Source organism: Equus asinus, chromosome 20, assembly GCF_041296235.1.
Source record: "Equus asinus isolate D_3611 breed Donkey chromosome 20, EquAss-T2T_v2, whole genome shotgun sequence".
Lineage (NCBI taxonomy): Eukaryota > Metazoa > Chordata > Mammalia > Perissodactyla > Equidae > Equus > Equus asinus.
In genome coordinates this window covers 12,998,522-13,016,095 of record NC_091809.1, presented here as the reverse complement: position 1 = coordinate 13,016,095, position 17,574 = coordinate 12,998,522, and the positions used below count along the sequence as shown (strand labels likewise).

General features: G+C 67.0%; 1 protein-coding gene across 2 annotated transcripts; it reads left to right on the top strand.

Moving 5' to 3' along the window:
- The first annotated feature begins 2,491 nt into the window (after nucleotides 1–2,491).
- On the top strand, nucleotides 2,492–16,438 carry LINGO3 (leucine rich repeat and Ig domain containing 3). 2 transcript variants are annotated; one of them, XM_070491662.1, is made up of 2 exons: nucleotides 2,492–2,616; nucleotides 12,400–16,438. In XM_070491662.1, exon 2 carries the CDS (start codon nucleotides 12,444–12,446, stop codon nucleotides 14,220–14,222), a length of 1,779 nt encoding a protein of 592 aa, XP_070347763.1. In that variant the 5' UTR covers nucleotides 2,492–2,616; nucleotides 12,400–12,443; the 3' UTR covers nucleotides 14,223–16,438. The 2 variants fall into 2 exon arrangements, with proteins under 2 accessions (XP_070347763.1, XP_070347764.1); XM_070491663.1 differs by having other exon boundaries at nucleotides 2,512–2,616; nucleotides 10,161–16,438.
- Nucleotides 16,439–17,574: the final 1,136 nt, after the last annotated feature.

The window sequence follows — 17,574 nt, the reverse complement described above, 5'->3', positions numbered from 1 at the left end:
CAGCCAACGCGCACCTTCCCGCCATCTGCTGCGCATGCGCTCCGGGGGTGGGCGGTGCGCAAGACGCAGGGGTCCTGCCCACGGCGGGCTCCCCTCGGGACGGGGCAGAAGGGACAGGACGAGGTGCGGTGTCAGGGAGGGACACGGGGTGCCGTTCCCCCACCCAGCCCCCCCGAAACCCAGCTCCCTCTACCGCCCTCGACGCCACCGGACCACTCGTTCACCCAGCCCATCTTTATTGGGCGCCTGCTGCGTACCCGCTGGAGCCACAGCCCCCCAGAAGGATGGGCGCGCGGCAGACAGGGTCGATCCGCAAACCACGAAGCGTCCTCACCCGGGAGCCCCGAGGCGCAGCCGGGACAGAAGGAGCTTGTGGTAGAGACGGGCGTCAGGAAGGAAGGGGGGCGAGCGGGCAGATGTCTGGGGGGAGGCCGTTCCAGGCAGGGGCAACAGCCGTGCCAAAGTCCTGAGGTGGGCGTGTGCCCGAGGCCTCCCCCTGCCCTTTGGCCGCCCTGGTGGCCCTCTGTCCTCGGGAGTGGCGTCCCTGCGGCCCCAGAAGACGGGTTGTGCTCTGATCCCCGTTTCGCAGATGTGGAAACTGAGGCTGGAGGGGATGTGGCAGGACCAAGATTCGAACCCGGGTTAACTCCCCTCCCCCTGCAGGACTCACCTCCAGCGCCCCCTCCTCGGGGAGGCGTCCCTGCCCCCCTGCCTGGGGCCGGCCGGACATCTCTGCTGAGCTTTCCACGCCCACCTTGTGATTATTTCACGAGGCTGAGTCTGCTCCCCTCCCTGCCCACGGTGAGCTCCCTTGTGCCCCCAGCATCGCCTCCCTCCAGCGCTTGGCCTGGTACACAGCAGGTGCTGGATAAATGCTTCCCTCCAGGAGCCCTGACAGCCTGGTGTCAGGAGGGAGGAAGAGAAGCTCAGAGAAGGGAAGTGACCTCCCTGAGGTCACACAGCATCCGCAGCGATGACTCCGTGCAGGGCTCTGGGCCCGCCGTGGGGGTGGGAACCACGAGGAGGGCAGCTCACATCCTCCTTCGGCCTCCAGCTCTCCCGGGCCAGGATGGGAAGCGCCCCCCCCCCCCAGCCCGCGGGGGGACCTGGCCTGCGGCCTCCCGGGATGCGGGTTCTGGGCCTCCAGCCAACGCGACAGTCTGGGAACAGAGCCTGCTTAAGTCACAGGTGGCCGAGCCGTCGCCAAGCCACCATGGAAGAGGCTGGGGGGAGGCAGCTGCGGGAGGGGGGGCGGGGCGGTGCAAGGTTACACGCCCGGGCCACCTGGCGCCCCTCCCTGGGGACAAACAGCATCTGTCCGTCTGCTCATCCCTGAAATGGGAGTAACCACAGCGTCCGCCTGGAGCCCAAGCAAGGAGCAAGGCCCACGGTCAGAAGGGAGCCCGGTGGCCTTGTGACCTGGGCGTGCCCTGGGGGACGATGCCCCCGCGCCCCACACAGCACTGTCACCCGCCTCCCACGCCGGGCCCCACGGGGTGAGCCCCCTAAATGGGGCAGCATGCGCTCCTGGCCCATGCCCGGCAGGCCCCGTCCGGGGGCTCAGGACACCCCACTCCTGGTCCCATTTCTGCCCTGACTTGCTTCCCCTCAGGTGCCACGGTGTCCCAGCCTGAGCGTCAGGGACAGGGGCCCCTCACCCCGACGGTCAGTGATCCCAGGGTGTCTGCTCCGAAAAGACACCTTTCATAAGGCCGGGCGGGGCCCCTGGGAACTCGAGGCCCCGGGCAGCGGGCACCCACTGCTCCCCAAACCGTGAGATGAGCACTCGGCCGGCAGAGGCTCCGGGCTGAGGGCCCAGCCGGGAAAAAGCCCAGTTAGTCAGACAAACACAGGGACCATGCACTGGCCGAGAGGATGAGGGCAAAGGCCTCCCACAGGGGAACAGCAAGTGCAAGGCCCTGAGACTGGGGGGCGCGGTGTTTCTGGGGATGAGCGAGGGGGAGCGGGAGGGGAGGAAGGCGCGGCCGGGGCCCATCCGGAAGCTTGTGGAGTTGAGTGTGATCCTGAGGGCAATAGGGAGCCATAGCTGGTTCTGGAGCCCAGGGGCTAAGCTTCCTCTGCGGTCCTCGTGGGGCACGGGCTGGAGGGAAGGGAGGAAGAGGCTGGGCAGGTGGGCAGGTGTCCAGGTGCCAGGTGTGAGGCTGGGACCGAAGACAGCGAGGAGGTGACAGGTCCCAGAGGGGCACCGATGAGCTCTGCGTGCCCAGCGCCGCAGCCTCCGCACGCCCCGCAAGGCCACGGGGTCCTCAGACTCGCACCCACGCGGGCGGGGCGCACGCGCAGCGGCCCCGTCCCCCCCTCCCCAGCCCCCCGGATCCCACCCCGCCGCCCTGGCGCGCGTCCCGGCACCTGCGCGCACGTGTCCCCGCGCGCCCCGCGGCCCCGCACACCTGCGGCCCAGCGAGCAGGCCGCGCGCACGGCCCGGCGCAGCCCCGCGCGCCCCCGCCCCGCGCACCGGGGAGAGCGGCGGCGGCGGGCGCGCGCGGCGGGGGCGCGCACGGCGGACCCGGGAGGCGGCGGCGGCGGCGGCTCGAGTCGGCTCCGGGCGGCCCCCGCGCCGCAGCCCGCGCCGTGTCCGCGGCGGAGCCGCCCAGGTGAGTGGCCGCGCGGGGTCCGGCGACCCCCTCCTCCGCCTGCGCCCCGCGATCCCCGCCCGCGCCCGCGTCCCTCGCCCCGCGCCACCCTCCCCAGCGCGTCGCCCCTCGCCAGGCCCCCAGCGCTCCCCCGGAAACTTTGGGGGCCACTCTCCAAGCTGGGGTCCCGCCGCCCCTCCCCTGGGGCGCCGAGGAGCTGAGGGCCGGGGGGGGGGCGTCTCTCTGGGGCAGTGGGGACCGCCTGGGAGGATGCGCCCCCTCCGCCGGGAGAGGAAGGGGGCGCTGGCTGGGTCTGGAGGGCTGGGGGACGGTCGCGCCCGAGGCTTCAGCCCTGCGCCCTCCTGTCCTTCCCGCAGCGGGGTCTGGTCCAGCCTGGGGGCCGCCGAGCCGCGCTCAAGGCGGAGGGGCCGTCGGGGTCCAGGGAGGCTGAGCCCCCCGCGCTGGGGGCCTGTGTCCCAGCAGCACCCAGGATGCGCTGGGGGCTTCTCTGCACCTCCTGAGCTGGGCCTGGTGCCCCCTGCACCTCTGGGGCCCCGGGGTGGGGGGGGCCATGGTGCCCCATTCAACAAGTTGGGGGGAGAGGGGACAGCACCTGGTGCCTCCATCTGGGGACAAAGGCCACCCGGTCCTCCCTTTCGAGACCACCTTATAACTGGTTTTTCACCACGTGTGCCCCGGGCACTGAAGACATGGGTACTCCAGCCCCCCAGGTCTGAGGAATCAGAACTTGTATAGGGGTTTGGGCCCCGGAACCTACGTTTTCGGCAAGTGGCCCCTGGTGAATCCAAGTCTGCTCAGACGGGTTAAGAACCTCTTGCCTCTGTTGGGAGGGTGGGAAGGGGGTGTCTGGGGTGACACGGCAGGGAGGCACAGGGACCATCTGGGGACCTGATTTGGGGAGGATGTTCAGGGCTGGCAGGGCTGTGAGAGCTGGAGCAAGCCCGGAGGGCTCCCTGGAGGCGGTGTGGAGGCCAGGAAGGGTTTGGCGTGTGAGTGCTCAGAGGTGGAGGCCCCAGGGGCTCCGTGTGGATGAGGCGGGTGGAACCAGGTGTCCAGGCGCGGAGGGGGTGACCTTTGTTGGGAGTCTGGGCCGGGCCTGGCTGCGGGTGCCTTCCCCTGTGAGCCGAAGCGGCAGCCGCCTGAGACGGCATCGGAGCCGGAAGACCCCGTGGGCTGAGCCCGTGGGCTTTCCCGACAGACGCAGCTCCCACACCCCATCTGGATGATGTGGGGGGAACAGGAAGGGGCCCCCCCAGCCGTGGGATGGGGACTCAGGGGAGGCAGAACCCTTCCTCCTCCTGCTCTTCTGTTCCCGGGTCCCGCTGGTGACCTCCGGCGGGTCCCAGCCCCTCTCTGGGCTCCAATTTCGAGACAGACGTGCACACGGGGTTCCTGGCGGGGTGGAAGGAACCGGTGTGCGTGGCGGCCGTGGCCTGGGGCAGCCGTGGGCCAGGCGCTCGGTTAACACGGGCCGTCCGGGCCGCCCCCCGCGCCCTGCCCGCCCGGGGCCTCCGTGCGCGCCCGTGGAGGCTGGCGGCTGCTCCGGCCGCCCCCGGATCGATCCCGGGCCCCGAGGTGCCTGGCTGAGTGGGAATGCCGAGCGGATCCGAGGCGGCAGCTTGACTTCCCTTCCCACGGCGCTGTCGCTCCCAGCGCCCCTGAGTCAGCGCCGAGTCACCAGGTGGAGAGCCTCCTGGAGGACTCTCCGCGCACAACTCGTCCCGGTGGGCCGCCCACCACCGCGTGTCAATCCCGGAGCGCCCTCCGCCCTCCATGGGGGGGGCCTCTGGGATTGAGCGGAGAGGAGCTGGCGTCAGACCCTCGTTCAGAGGTCGACTCTCAAGCTTAGGGATGCCGGGCGAGCTGGGGACCACTCTGACCCTCAGTCTCCTTTTCTCTTTATTCCCACCCTCAAGGCTGGGCTTGTGGGTGAGTGGGCCGCACTAGTCCGTGGGCGTTCGAAAAGGGGTTCCGGATCGAGAGGCCTCACCTGCAGAGGGCGGTCGACAGCCAGCCCCATGCGCCCCCCACACCCCCATGCACAGACTGGCGAGGAAAGTGGGTCGGGAGGCCCCCAGCCCCCCGAAGGGTTAACAGGGACAAACAGCAGACGGAGGCTAATTAGGGCTTAATGAATTGTCACTGATGAGAGCCCCAGGAGGACCCGGATCTAGGACGAAGGATGCACCGCAGCCGGGGGTCAGCACTGTGTCCCCAAAAGCAGGCCTCCGAGAGCCGGGCGCTGCCTGAGCTGGGCCCCCGCCTCCCACGTCTGTCCCTCCGGAGGCGTGAACAGGGTCACCCCGAGGGTACTGCCTGACCTCGTCCCCTTGCTCCCTCCCGCCCCAGCGGTGGTGGGTGACAGAGAAAGGGACGGCCTGGGGACAGAGGGGCTGAGCGGCCCAGCTCCCGGCGTCTGTCCCGCTCGCCCTCCCTGGGGGGTGCCTGGCTCAGCCTTGTCCCGGGGCGTCCTCAGCCTCCCTGGCCTGGGAGGGGACGGGAGCATGTGTCCCACGTGGCCTGGGGGGGAGGAAGCTTGTGGGGGCGGGGGAAGGGGCTGGGGCCCGGCCAGGCCCCCCACCCGGGAGCGGGGCCGCCTCCATCCGAGGGGAGGGGACCGGCCGGCTGGCCTGAGGGCCGCGTGGCACGTAGGTCCTGGACAGCCTGGCGCAGACGGCACGGGGCTCCAGTGCCCGGATCCAGCCGCGATGGACGGATTTCGGGGCCCCTCCTCGGGGGCTGACGCTGATGGCAGACCCCCCGGTGAGGAATCGGTCCCCTCCACCTCAGGACGGCAACGACTGTCACAAACCCAGGGGCTTAAAACCACACACTTTGGTCATCTCACGTTCTGGGGTCAGGAGTCCTAAACCCAGGGCGGGTCCCCCCGGAGGCCCCAGGGGAGGAGCGTGTCCCCACTCCTCCAGCTTCCAGAGGCGCCGCGTCCTGGGCTCGGGGCCCCTTCCTCCGTCCGCACGGCCAGCAGCGCAGCGTCTCCATCTCGGCCTCTGACCCTCCCGCCTCCCTCTGCTCAGGACCCTGGGCTGACCCTGGGCCCCGGGAATCCAGGGTCACCCCCATCTCGAGCTCTCGCATCAGCATCCTTAACCGCATCCAGACTTAATCCCTTTCGCCTGCAACGTGTTGCATCCATGCGTCCAAGGACGTGGGTGTCCTTGGAGGGGCCCCAGGGCACCCCTTCCCGGCTGCCCACACGCGCCCTCCACCTGCCCCCCTTCCTTCTGTTCGTCACCCGGAGACACCGTGGCAGGATTTTGTCTGTTTTGTTCAAAGCCGTTTCCTCAAGAACTAGAACAGGGCCTGGCACACAGCAGGCGCCCATTAAGTGCTTGTTGAATGAATGAACGAACGAATGAGGTGAAGACTTGGCCGAAAGCCTGGGAACAGGGCCTAGGACTCAGGGCTTCTGACCCCAGCCAGCACCCAGCAGACTTTTCTGGAAGGATCCCGGTGACAAAGTCCCTTCTCGGCTCGCTTCTCATTCGTCAGCTCCTATGGGGCCCCGGGGTCTCGCTGGTTCTCTGCTGCCTTCACGGAGATTATGGGGCCCTCGGAGCCCCCCGCCCCATGCATGCTGGGGGCGGACAGGGGAATGATGTGGTCCCCGCTTGCGATGTCGCTGTCCGGGCGGGAGACAGACTCTCCAGGCTCAGGGGACGCAGGTGAGAGTCAGACCCCACGGAATGGATGCCGCCCCGTGCTCCCCCTCAGACCCCCCATAGCTCCCTACTGCTCTGGGCATCCAGCCCGAACACCTCATGGGGGTCCGGTGCCCTTGGTAGACCCCCTGCCCACCCCGACTCCCAGCCCCAAATGTAGACCCGGCCCGGCCGCCAGCCCCTCCTCCTCCTGCTCCTCGGAGCCCCGAGCCTTCGTCCCCGAGGTCCCTCCACCCAGCACCCGCCCGCTGAGTCCCCGCCACACGGTCTCGGCTCTGATGGGCCTCCCCCTGCCCGGCCACAAAGCATCAGGCGGTGACAGACGCCACTGTCCCCACTTTCCACTTCTCGTGTTTGTTGGGGTGACTCCTGTCCGCTGGCCGCCTGACACAACTCTCAGGGAGAGAAGCAGACACAGAAGGACACACGGCGTGTGACCCCATTGACGCGAAACGTCCAGAACAGGCAGATCCACCGACAGAGAGCGGGCTCGTGGGGGCCAGGGGCTGGGGAGGGGGTGGGGGGGATGCTGATGGGGACGTCCTGGGTTCCAGGCTTGCATCTGCTTCTCCCCTGCTGTGTGGCCCTGGGCCGGTCGCTTCCCCTCTCTGGGCCTCTGCTTCCCCGTCTGTAACACAGGCCGATAATCAGCCTGTTTCCTCCTGGGGCATCAACCGGATGGCCCCTCTGTGCCTGGCGTCCCCTAGGACAGGGTCTCCCCCGGGGCGGTGCTGCACCCCAGGGACACTGGGCCATGTGACATGGCCGGAGGCGCCCACAGCCGCTGGTGCCGGTCGGCGGGGATGCATGGAGGCTGCGCTGACGGGTCCGGCCCGGGCAAGGGGAATGGGAAAGGGACGGCGCCCTGTGCCGGGTGACCCTGGGCCACCGCGGGGCCTCCTGGGGGCGGTCAGGGCTGGAGCTCAGGGGAGACATGTGGCCGAGCGGAAGGTCAGGGGTCACCCGGGAGCAGATGGCACTCGGTCCAGGAGGACAGAGCTGGCCCTGTGGTGTCGCCTCATCCCGCCGTCCGGCCGGGTCCTTTGTCCCCACTGCGCCCGCCACCCTTCCCAGCGCCTCCTGTCTTGAGAACCCCCCGGGAAACGGGCCGAGGCCCTAGAAAGTTTGCCTGCGGAGGGACGACCGGGACGCAGACCCCACTGGATTTGGGAACCAGGGATCCCGGCCTCAGGGAGCGGAAACGCCCAGAGAGGGTCTCCACCCGCCGGGGTGCCCAGCGGCCCATCGGGGGGTGGCAGGAATTGGGGGCGTCTCGGCGGAACCCCAGCTGGTGAAGGGCCAGTCCCTCTCCAAGGATGTGCTCGTCCCCAAGGGGCCCGGAGCCCCCCCCACCGGGGAGATGACAGGGCCGCGCCTGCCGCCAGAGGGGAGAGTCGACAAACTGGGTCACAGCTCGAGTGGCCCCCGCTGGGCAGCAGGACCAGCTGGCCTCTCATCCCAGGGAGTAATTATAGCGCTGAGGCTCAGCGCCCCGGGCGCTCGCTCCCTGTGACAGGCAAGGTCCAGAGAGGGTGTGATTTTCATCAGAGGTCACACAGCACGGCAGGACCGAGGTCTCCGCCGACCCTTTGAGACTGGATCGCCGTGGCTGTGCCCTGCCGGCTCCGACCTCGTGTCACTTGACTGCTTCCTCCCTGGGTTTGTCCTTGTCCGCTGTCGACGGCAACTGTTTGTCTAACGTCCTTTCCAGCTGGAAAATGGTCAGCACACGGTAGATGTTTGTTGACTGACGGACGGACGCACTGGATCCACACAAGAGGGGGAACCTTGGGGGACGGTGATCACATCAGTCCAGCAGACACAGACCCGCGTTTTAGATTCCAGCTGACGAGCCACCGGGACCTGGTCCCCGGCTGTTTATTAAAAAAAGGTTAGCGAGTGTCCCTGAGACTTTCCTCTGCCGCCTCTGCTGCGCTGTGGGAACCCGAGTGGGTGACTCGAGTCCCTCTGAGCCTCAGTGTCCCATCTGCAAAGTGGGGGTGACAGCGGGGACCCCCGTGAGCTTTTGTGGGGACTAAATGGGATGACCCAGGGGCTCAGGACTGAAGAATGTGGGCCACTTTGCTGACGGTGACGATGTTCACAGTCCAGGTGGAGATGCCAGCATCAAAGAAGGGATTAAATGGCATTTCAGAGAAACGAGGGTGGGGACTTGAGTCCAGAGAGTCACCGGGGACGTGACCTTGGGGGTGAGACCCAAATAAAGTCAGAGAGAGAGCCATGCATGGAAGGGGTTCCAGGTATGGGGCACAGCCCATGCAAAGGGCCTGGGGCAGGACCAGGTTGGAGGGACCGCGAGGAGGTCACGTGGTGGAGCAGAGTGACCCAGTGGGGACGAGGGGAGGACTTGGAATTAAATTTTCCTTTAGGGCCGTGAAACCCTCTTCTGCAGACAGAACGAACCGGGCAGCTCGTCCCCGTGTGGGGACGAAGCGACACCGGCCAGTGCCTCCTCAGGGCAGAGCCAGCGAGGTCCCGACCCCCCAAAGCCCGCTGCTCACTTTCTGTCCCCCATCCCTGGCTGGGGGACCACAGGCAGCGGCACAGGCCGGGACGGGGACCCGGGAGTGACCTCCAAGCCGGGGACAGGTTTAAGGTCAGACATTGCCGGCGGCGCGAGGTGGGCGGGTGGACGGGGCGGTCGTTGGCACTCGGTCCCCTCCCCGGACACAGCCTGGCCAAGCGCTCGGAGAGAATGACCTAGAAAAGCGGCCTGGGACCGGAGTTCGCCTCGGGGAAGGGATTACGTGCCCCGCGAGGAGGCCCAGGCCGCGATTAAGGACAAGCGCGGGGGGTGGCGGCCACCCGGCCTCGCTCCTCCCGCCGCCTCCCGCCCTGCTCCCCGGGGGGACCGAGTGGGGGCTGAGACCACGACCTCCCAGCAGCCGGGGGGGCGACCCCTCGGCTTCTGCGGCCTCAGCCCCGGGAACCCCCTTCCTGCCGCTCGTGGGCCGCTCTGTGTGGCGCGTGAATTCCCGTCACCCGGCGGCGCCTCTGTCTGTGCGCCCACCCTCTCGTGGCTGGAAGCCGGTCTGGTGTTGCACTCGATTTTGCCACGAATAGGACGGTGCTGCGTGTAACCCGGATTATGTCCCCCCCGTGTCACCATATTTCAGCCATGGTCCTCGTGGGCACCTTCCGATCTCCCAGCATTCCACAGTAACGGCTTATTTGACTGATCCCCTTTGGATGGGCACTTAGGTTAGTTCCCCGTTTTTCTCCTTATACCTACATCTGGGCTCGGCCTTCTCTGTTGGTACATACGAGCCGCCTGGATCCCACAATTTAACCAATCCCCTTTGGATGGGCACTTAGGTTAGTTCTGGTCCCCCCCCCCCAACCAATCTATTATAACTGCCTCTCTGCTGTCCTCCCTCATCAGTACATACAAGTCGCCCTGTGTCCCACAGCGGACACGGACCGCCGTTTATTCACCTGATCCCCTAGCGATGGACACTCAGGTTAGTTCCAATTTTTTGCTGTTTCGGACGACAGCACACCAAGCCTCCTTGTTCCTGCCCCTCTGCCCTGAGGTGTGAGTTTTTCTCAAGGGCACACGGATACTCGTTTGGGTCTCATCCGAGGGTGCTGTGGCTGCCAGGATAAAGTCCCACAAGTGGGGAGTCTGGGAACCCCAGAAGTTTGCCGTCCTCTCTGATCTGGAGGCCACCAGCCTGAGGTCGAGGTGTCGTAGGGCCCTGCTCGCTCCAGAGACTCTGGGGCTGGTCCTTGCCTGCTGCCCACAGCGGCCGGTGGCTCCCGGCCACCCTGGGCGTCCCTCGGCCTGTGTACGCATCCCCCACCCCCACGTCCCACGGCCGTCTTTTCTGTGTCCGCGTCCAGGTTTTATAAGGACACCGCTCACTGGATCCAGGCCCGTCCTGCTCTGGCGCGACCTCCTCCGAACTTGGTGACGCTGCAGATGCCACCTCTGCCCCCACTTTCCTGCGGCTCATCTCCAGCGTTAAGCGAGCGGTTGCTTGGGGCTCGGCATGTGACATTGTCACCTTAAATTCCCCAAAGGGCCCGGGGAGGCAGGAGGAACCTCGGCCGGGGTCCCCAAAAGCTAAGATGCCCAAAAGGGCTGCCTGGCGGGTGGGGGCGGCCCCCATGCAGCTGCCAGCTGGCTGTCCCTCCCCGCCACCCCCCACTTGCACCCGGGATCTGGGCTGCGGCCAAGCGGGGGTGGGGGGCGGGGTGCAGCTGGCTGCCAGGAGAGATGAGCAGCGTGGAAAAGCCAGGTGCAGAGGCCCCAGCGTGCTGGCATCTGTCCCTCATGGGCTCCAGGCTGTGCACCATCCGGCCTCAGTGACTCGTTCAGCGCATGTCCCACTCCCCCCCCCACCACTTGCCCCGGTAGAGCCTTGCTGGCTGCCCCTCTGCCTCAGGGCCTTTGCACAGGCTGTTCCCCCAGCCTGGAACTCTCTTCCCCCAGACCTTTGGGGGCACCTTCCTGCTCATCCTTGGGGTCTGTGTGAGCTTCCTGTGGCCGCCAGAACCGAGCACCACAGTCTGGGGTGGGGGGCTCCAAACGACAGAAATCTCTGCCCTCTCCGTTCCAGAGGCTGCAGGTCTGAGATCCCGGTGGGTGGGGCCGCGCTCCCCCTGGAGGCTCCAGCGGAGGGTTCTTCTGGCCTCTCCCAGCTTCCGGGGCCTGGGCCACCCTGGGTGTCCCTCGGCTTGTAGACGCATCGTTTCAGTCCCTGCCTCCTGCCAGTGGCCTTTGTCCCCCGGTTTGTGTCTGTGTCCACATGTACCTGTTCACCGAAGGCCCCAGTCTTTGGTCCCAGGCCCACCTTCCTCCCCAGAACCCCGTCTGCGCTCGTCACAGCTGCAAAGACCCTCTTGCCCCGCAGGCCCCATTCACACGTCCCGGGCTCAGGACTCGAATGTATTTTTTGGGGGGACACAGTTCAACCCACTACATAGTCCCGGCTGAAGTGTCACCGTAACGGGTCAGAGGCCGCCCCCTCCTTCCACCCTGACCGCCGGGACCCTCCATCCACGCCGCGTCCATCCTCTGGTCTTGCTGCCCGGACGCGTCGATGTCTGTGGAGCTGGTGCCGTGTCTGGGGGACAGATCTAGGCCCCGACGGAGCTGAGGCGACGGACGCAAAGGCCTGGGAGCGCTCATGAGCCAGTTGGAGGTGACAAGGAACATTAAAAGCTGTTCTAATGTCACGTGACGCATGGACCCATGCGGACAAATAAACAACATAGCAGAGGGGGGACGAGGTGGGCGGGCGACCTGGTAAGGCTCCTGCAGGGGGAGGGGACATTTGGACCACCTGTTTGTCCTCCGTGACAGACGTGAGCCCCCGGGGAGGGCAGGAGCTAGTCTGCCTTCTTCTTTAGGGCATTCAAAGCCTGGTATACAGTAGGCACTCAATAAATGGGGGGGGTTTGGCATCAAAAATTTTACATTAAATTTGCATCGTTCTCCAGTTCAATAAATACTTTCTCTTGCAGTTTTGTTTTAGATAAAATTCAAAAAACATAACATTCATCGTTTCCAAGTACACAATTCAGTGGTTTTGATATATTTGCAAGGTTGTGCCATCACCACCACTATCTTGTTCCATAACATTCCATCACCCCAAAAAGAAACCCCGTCTGTTCCCATCAGCATCACCCCCACCCCCTCCCCAGCCCCTGGCCCCCACGAGCCCGCTGTCTGTCTGTGGATCTGCCTGTTCTGGACGTTTCCCGTCCATGGGGTCACACGCCGTGTGTCCTTCTGTGTCTGCTTCTCTCCCTGAGCGTCGTGTGTTCAGGTCCCTCCACATGCAGCTGTGTCAGGGCCTCGCTCCTCTTCCCGGCTGCGTGATACTCCAGCGTGTGGGGGGACACGAGTGTGCATCCATCCATCACCCGTGGATGCGCATTTGAGCTGTTTCCGCTTTCTGGCGATTGCACCGCTGCTGCTGCTGCTGCTGCTGGGAACGCGCGTGCCCAGGGTTCCTGTGGACGCGCGTGCTGGGTCCTCTCGGGGTGGGGTGGGGGGACCCCCAGGCGTGGGATCGCGGGGGGCCACGGGGGAGACCCGCCTCCCGCGCGCCGCTAACGCTGCCTCCGCCCGCAGGTGCCCCGAGGATGGTGGCGCGGCCCTAGGCCAGGCTCCGCACCATGACCTGCTGGCTGCGCGTCCTGAGCCTGCAGCTCCTGCTCCTGCCCGCCGCGCCGCCGCCGGCGGGGGGCTGCCCGGCCCGCTGCGAGTGCAGCGCGCAGACGCGCGCGGTGGCCTGTCCCCGGCGCCGCCTGACCGCCGTGCCCGACGGCATCCCGGCCGAGACGCGCCTGCTGGAGCTCAGCCGCAACCGCATCCGCTGCCTGAACCCCGGCGACCTGGCGGCGCTGCCGCAGCTGGAGGAGCTGGACCTGAGCGAGAACGTGATCGCGCACGTGGAGCCGGGCGCCTTCGCCAACCTGCCGCGCCTGCGCGTCCTGCGCCTGCGCGCCAACCTGCTCAAGCTCATCCCTCCCGGGGTCTTCACGCGCCTGGACAACCTCACACTGCTGGACCTGAGCGAGAACAAGCTGGTCATCCTCCTGGATTACACCTTCCAGGACCTGCGCAGCCTCCGCCGGCTGGAGGTGGGCGACAACGACCTGGTGTTCATCTCGCGCCGCGCCTTCGCGGGGCTGCTGGCGCTCGAGGAGCTGACCCTGGAGCGCTGCAACCTCACGGCGCTGTCGGGCGAGTCGCTGGGCCACCTGCGCGGCCTGGGTGCGCTGCGCCTGCGGCACCTGGCCATCGCCGCGCTGGAGGACCAGAACTTCCGGCGGCTGCCGGGGCTGCTGCACCTGGAGATCGACAACTGGCCGCTGCTGGAGGAGGTGGCGGCGGGCAGCCTGCACGGCCTCAACCTCACCTCGCTGTCCGTCACGCACACCAACATCACCGCCGTGCCCGCCGCCGCGCTGCGCCACCAGGCGCACCTCACCTGCCTCAACCTGTCGCATAACCCCATCAGCACCGTGCCGCGCGGGTCCTTCCGCGACCTGGTGCGCCTGCGCGAGCTGCACCTGGCGGGGGCCCTGCTGGCCGTGGTGGAGCCGCAGGCCTTCTTGGGGCTGCGGCAGATCCGCCTGCTCAACCTCTCCGACAACCTGCTGTCCACGCTGGAGGAGAGCACCTTCCACTCGGTGAACACGCTGGAGACGCTGCGCGTCGACGGGAACCCGCTGGCCTGTGACTGTCGCCTGCTGTGGATCGTGCAGCGCCGCAAGACCCTCAACTTCGACGGGCGCCTCCCGGCCTGCGCCACCCCCGCCGAGGTCCGCGGCGACGCGCTGCGCAACCTGCCCGACTCGGTGCTGTTCGAGTACTTCGTGTGCCGCAAGCCCCAGATCCGGGAGCGGCGGCTGCAGCACGTGACGGCCACCGCGGGGGACGCCGTGCGCTTCCAGTGCCGCGCCGAGGGCGAGCCGGCGCCCACCGTGGCCTGGGTGACCCCCCAGCACCGCGCGGTGACCGCCGCCAGCGCAGGGCGCGCGCGCGTGCTGCCCGGGGGCACCCTGGCCATCCAGGACGCGCGGCCCCAGGACAGCGGCACCTACACCTGCGTGGCCAGCAACGCGGGTGGCAACGACACCTACTTCGCCACGCTGACCGTGCAGCCCGAGCCGGCCGCCAACCGGACCCCGGGCGAGGGGCGCAACGAGACGCAGGCGGCGGCGCGCGCCCCGCTGGACCTCACCACCATCCTGGTGTCCACCGCCATGGGCTGCATCACCTTCCTGGGCGTCGTCCTCTTCTGCTTCCTGCTGCTCTTCGTGTGGAGCCGCGGCCGCGGGCAGCACAAGAACCACTTCTCCGTGGAGTACTCGTTCCGCAAGGTGGACGGGCAGGCCACCACCACCGGCCAGGGCGGCGCGCGCAAGTTCAACATGAAGATGATCTGACGGTCTCGGGGGGCCCCGCCCTCCCGCTGCCCTCCCGCTGCCCTCGGCCTGCTGGGCCCGCCCGTGGCCACCTATGCACTTCCAGGGTGGGGCGGCTGCCAGCCGGCTCCTGGCGGGACTTCCCTTTTTTGTAGAGACCCGCCCGCAGGTCTGTTTTTCATGAGGACGCATCTTTTGCAGAGTTTCTCAAGCGTTTTCTAAGGTTTCACCCCAGCTTCCTGCCCTGACGTGACCGCCCGAGCGGGGTGGGGCGGGCCGAGACCCCAGGGTCTCCCTGGCTCGCAGGTGACACACGGGGTGGGGGGGGGCAGGGAGCTCACACCTGGGGGAGAGGTCTACACCCTGGATGCAGAGAGAGTGCACAGAGAGCCTGGACTGTCACACCTGGACACTCCCACCTCACCCCAGTGCACACGTGTTCACACCCAGGACACAGTTGGACACACGGCTCCAGGGTGGGACATGCACGTGTCACACACACCTGACACTAGAGTGGTGCCCCCCGCTCCAGAGCTCACCGCAGGCACGCGGGGCCCTCATGAGGGCACAGCTCACACCCGGGACACACGCAGCTCACACCAAGACACACGCAGCGCACATGAGACACCCAGCTCACACTTGGGACTCACGGCTCAGACCAAGACACACGCAGCTCACACGAGACACGCCCAGCTCACACTTGTGACACACCCAGCTCACACTCGGGACATGCACAGATCACTCCCGGGACACAGTTCACACCCGAGACACACTCAGCTCCCGTCTGGAGCACACTGAGCTCCCACCTGGGACCCGCTCGGCTCGCACGCAGCTCCTGCGCAGCCAGCCGGCCCTCGGGGAGGGTCTCGGGCGCCGGACTCAGGTCTTGCCGAGCGAGTGGGTCAGGCTCACGGGGGCCCCGCCCCAGATGCCCTCCCCCTGGGAGAAGCCGTCCCCGCTTCCTCCACCGTCCCCAGCCGCCACTTGTTCCCATGCGCAGCCCTGGGCCCAGCGTGTGGCCTCTGGGGGGCATCTCCTGCAGGCCAGCTGGAGGGACCTCCAGGCCCCAGTCCGCACGGCCCCTGAGCCAGCCCCTGACGCGCTGCTCCCCTGGGACACCGGAGCCCCGAGAGTGTGGGCAGCAGGGAGGAGCAAGGCCAGGACAGGCACATGGGCTACAGGGAGGCCTGGACCTGGGTCACTGGGAGAAGGTGACAGAGATGCCTTGGTCTCTGCAACTTTCTGGCAGATCTTGGGCCAAAGAGTAGGGACGTCACAGGCCAACTGCAGCTCAGGCTAAGGAAGAGATTCCCCAAGGGCACTGTCCTGTCGCTCTTCAGAGAGTGAGTTCCCCGTCACTGGGGGTAAGCAAGCAGGAGCTGAGGTTTTGCAGCAGTATTCAGACACCAGACGGGGACTGTCCATGACCCCTGCCTGCCCCAGCCTGGTCCTCGCCCCCACTCTCTACCTCGGCCAGATGACAGGGCATCGTTGTGGGGGACGGGGGCACAGTTGTGGGGCCCAACCTCGGCCAGAAAGGAGCTTAGCCGCCGACCAGGAGATGAGGACGGTATTCTCAAGGACCTCGGAGGAAGGCTCAAAGCCACCTCTGTTCCTGCCCGGCTGGGGAACCTCAGTTGGCAACTGAGGACCACCTGGACCCTCGGCGTCCTCATCTGTGAGATGAGTCGGAGGGTCGAACCCACCGCTACGCACGCAGAGGCCCACGGGTGGGCCTGACGGTCGGCCTGGGCCTGGGACCCTCGAGACCTTTCTGAGAGGACCCGGAAGGGACGCTGGCCGCTCTCCCCGGGCTGTGGCGGGAAACATGGGAGACCCCGGTCCCCGAGGGCCGAGTGGCAGCTGCTGGCCACGGCCAGCCCGGGTGGGGACCCCGCCCCAGTCACGGCGGGGCGTAAGCGGCTCCCTGCTCCCCCCGAGTTGGGCAGAACCGACCGGTTTTCGTCCCCAGCATCCTCCTGACCTTGGTCGCCATGACAACCCGAGGGCCTCCCCCCCCCCACAGCAACATCCAAGTGCCTTCAGCATCATCGCGGCGGCGGCGGCAGGGGGCACGTTCTTGGCGGCAGAGGGACTCAGAACGTCAGTGTGTCGGCGTCTCCCGGCCCCCCCCCTGCCCGCCCCCACCCCGGTCCCCACACCAACTGAGTCCCCCCAGGTCCCCACCCCTGCCCTGCTGCATTGGATTGGAACCCAATAAAAATGAAACCGATTTAATAGCAAGCTTCAGGGTTTTCATATGATTCTCATGGGAGGCGTGGGGGCGGGAAGTAGGGCCACGGAGGTCCCCCGGGGGGGAGCTGCCCGGCCCCAGCCACTTCAGGAGCGCCCACGCTGTTCCCATGCTGTTCCCTGCGCTGCCCATGTTAACTCCTTTCACGCTGATGACAACCCTGCGAGCCGGGTCCCCTTATGAGCCCACTTTACAGGGTGCAAAGGGAGGGTCAGAGGTCGGAGGGCATGTGCCCCGAGTCCCCAGCCAGGGAGAGGTGGCCTGCCTCTGAGGGTGCGGTGGGGGGGGTGGGGGGAACGCAGGCGACCCCAAGCGCTGGAAGTAAGACTGAGAAAGCGCTCTGTTCTCACTCCAGCCCCCAGTGGATGGATGGGGAAACTGAGGCACAGGGCCCCATGTCGGGACTCACGCCTGCTGGCCCCTGAAGGCCTGTGCTCTTTCCGGAAGGAGGTGGACCGAGTCAGGGCAGTCGGCAGAAGCCACGGCCAAGGGCAGCCTCTCACTTGCCACCCCAGCATGGCTCTCGGGGCCTTGGTTTCCCCGTGTGAACCTGGAAGAAGGTGCCCCCGTCTATCAGGATAGGGACGTGTTGGACGCTATGGGGTGACTGCCCCCCACCACCTGCTGGGGCCACGAACCCTCCCCAGGGTCTCATCTCCCTATTCTTCCTGTAGCAAAGGCAGGTGAGCGATGGCCTCATGTGCCTCAGTTTCCCCATCCTCAGGGGCTGCCGGAGTCCCTGGTTCAAACTGGGTACAAGATGCAGCCTTTCCCGAATCCTCTCTTATTCTTGGGGTGTGGCTGAGGGGGCCTCCTTCCTGGGGTGGCCAAGGCCCAGCTGAAGGGGGACCTGTCCCACTGGTGGCCGGAAACCCCAGGAGGAGCCCCTCAGAGGGGAGACTGTGGGGTCCCCCAAAACACAGGAGGGCAACCCAGCCATCGGCCCGTCCTGGGCGCGGGGCCCCTTCCTCCGTCTGCACCGCCAGCCGCGCAGCGTCTCCATCTCTGCCTCTGACCCTCCCGCCTCCCTCTGAGCAGGACTCTTGGGGTGACACGGGGCCCCCAGGAATCCAGGGTCGTCCCTCCTCTCATCTAATTAGCAACCTCGCTTCCACCTGC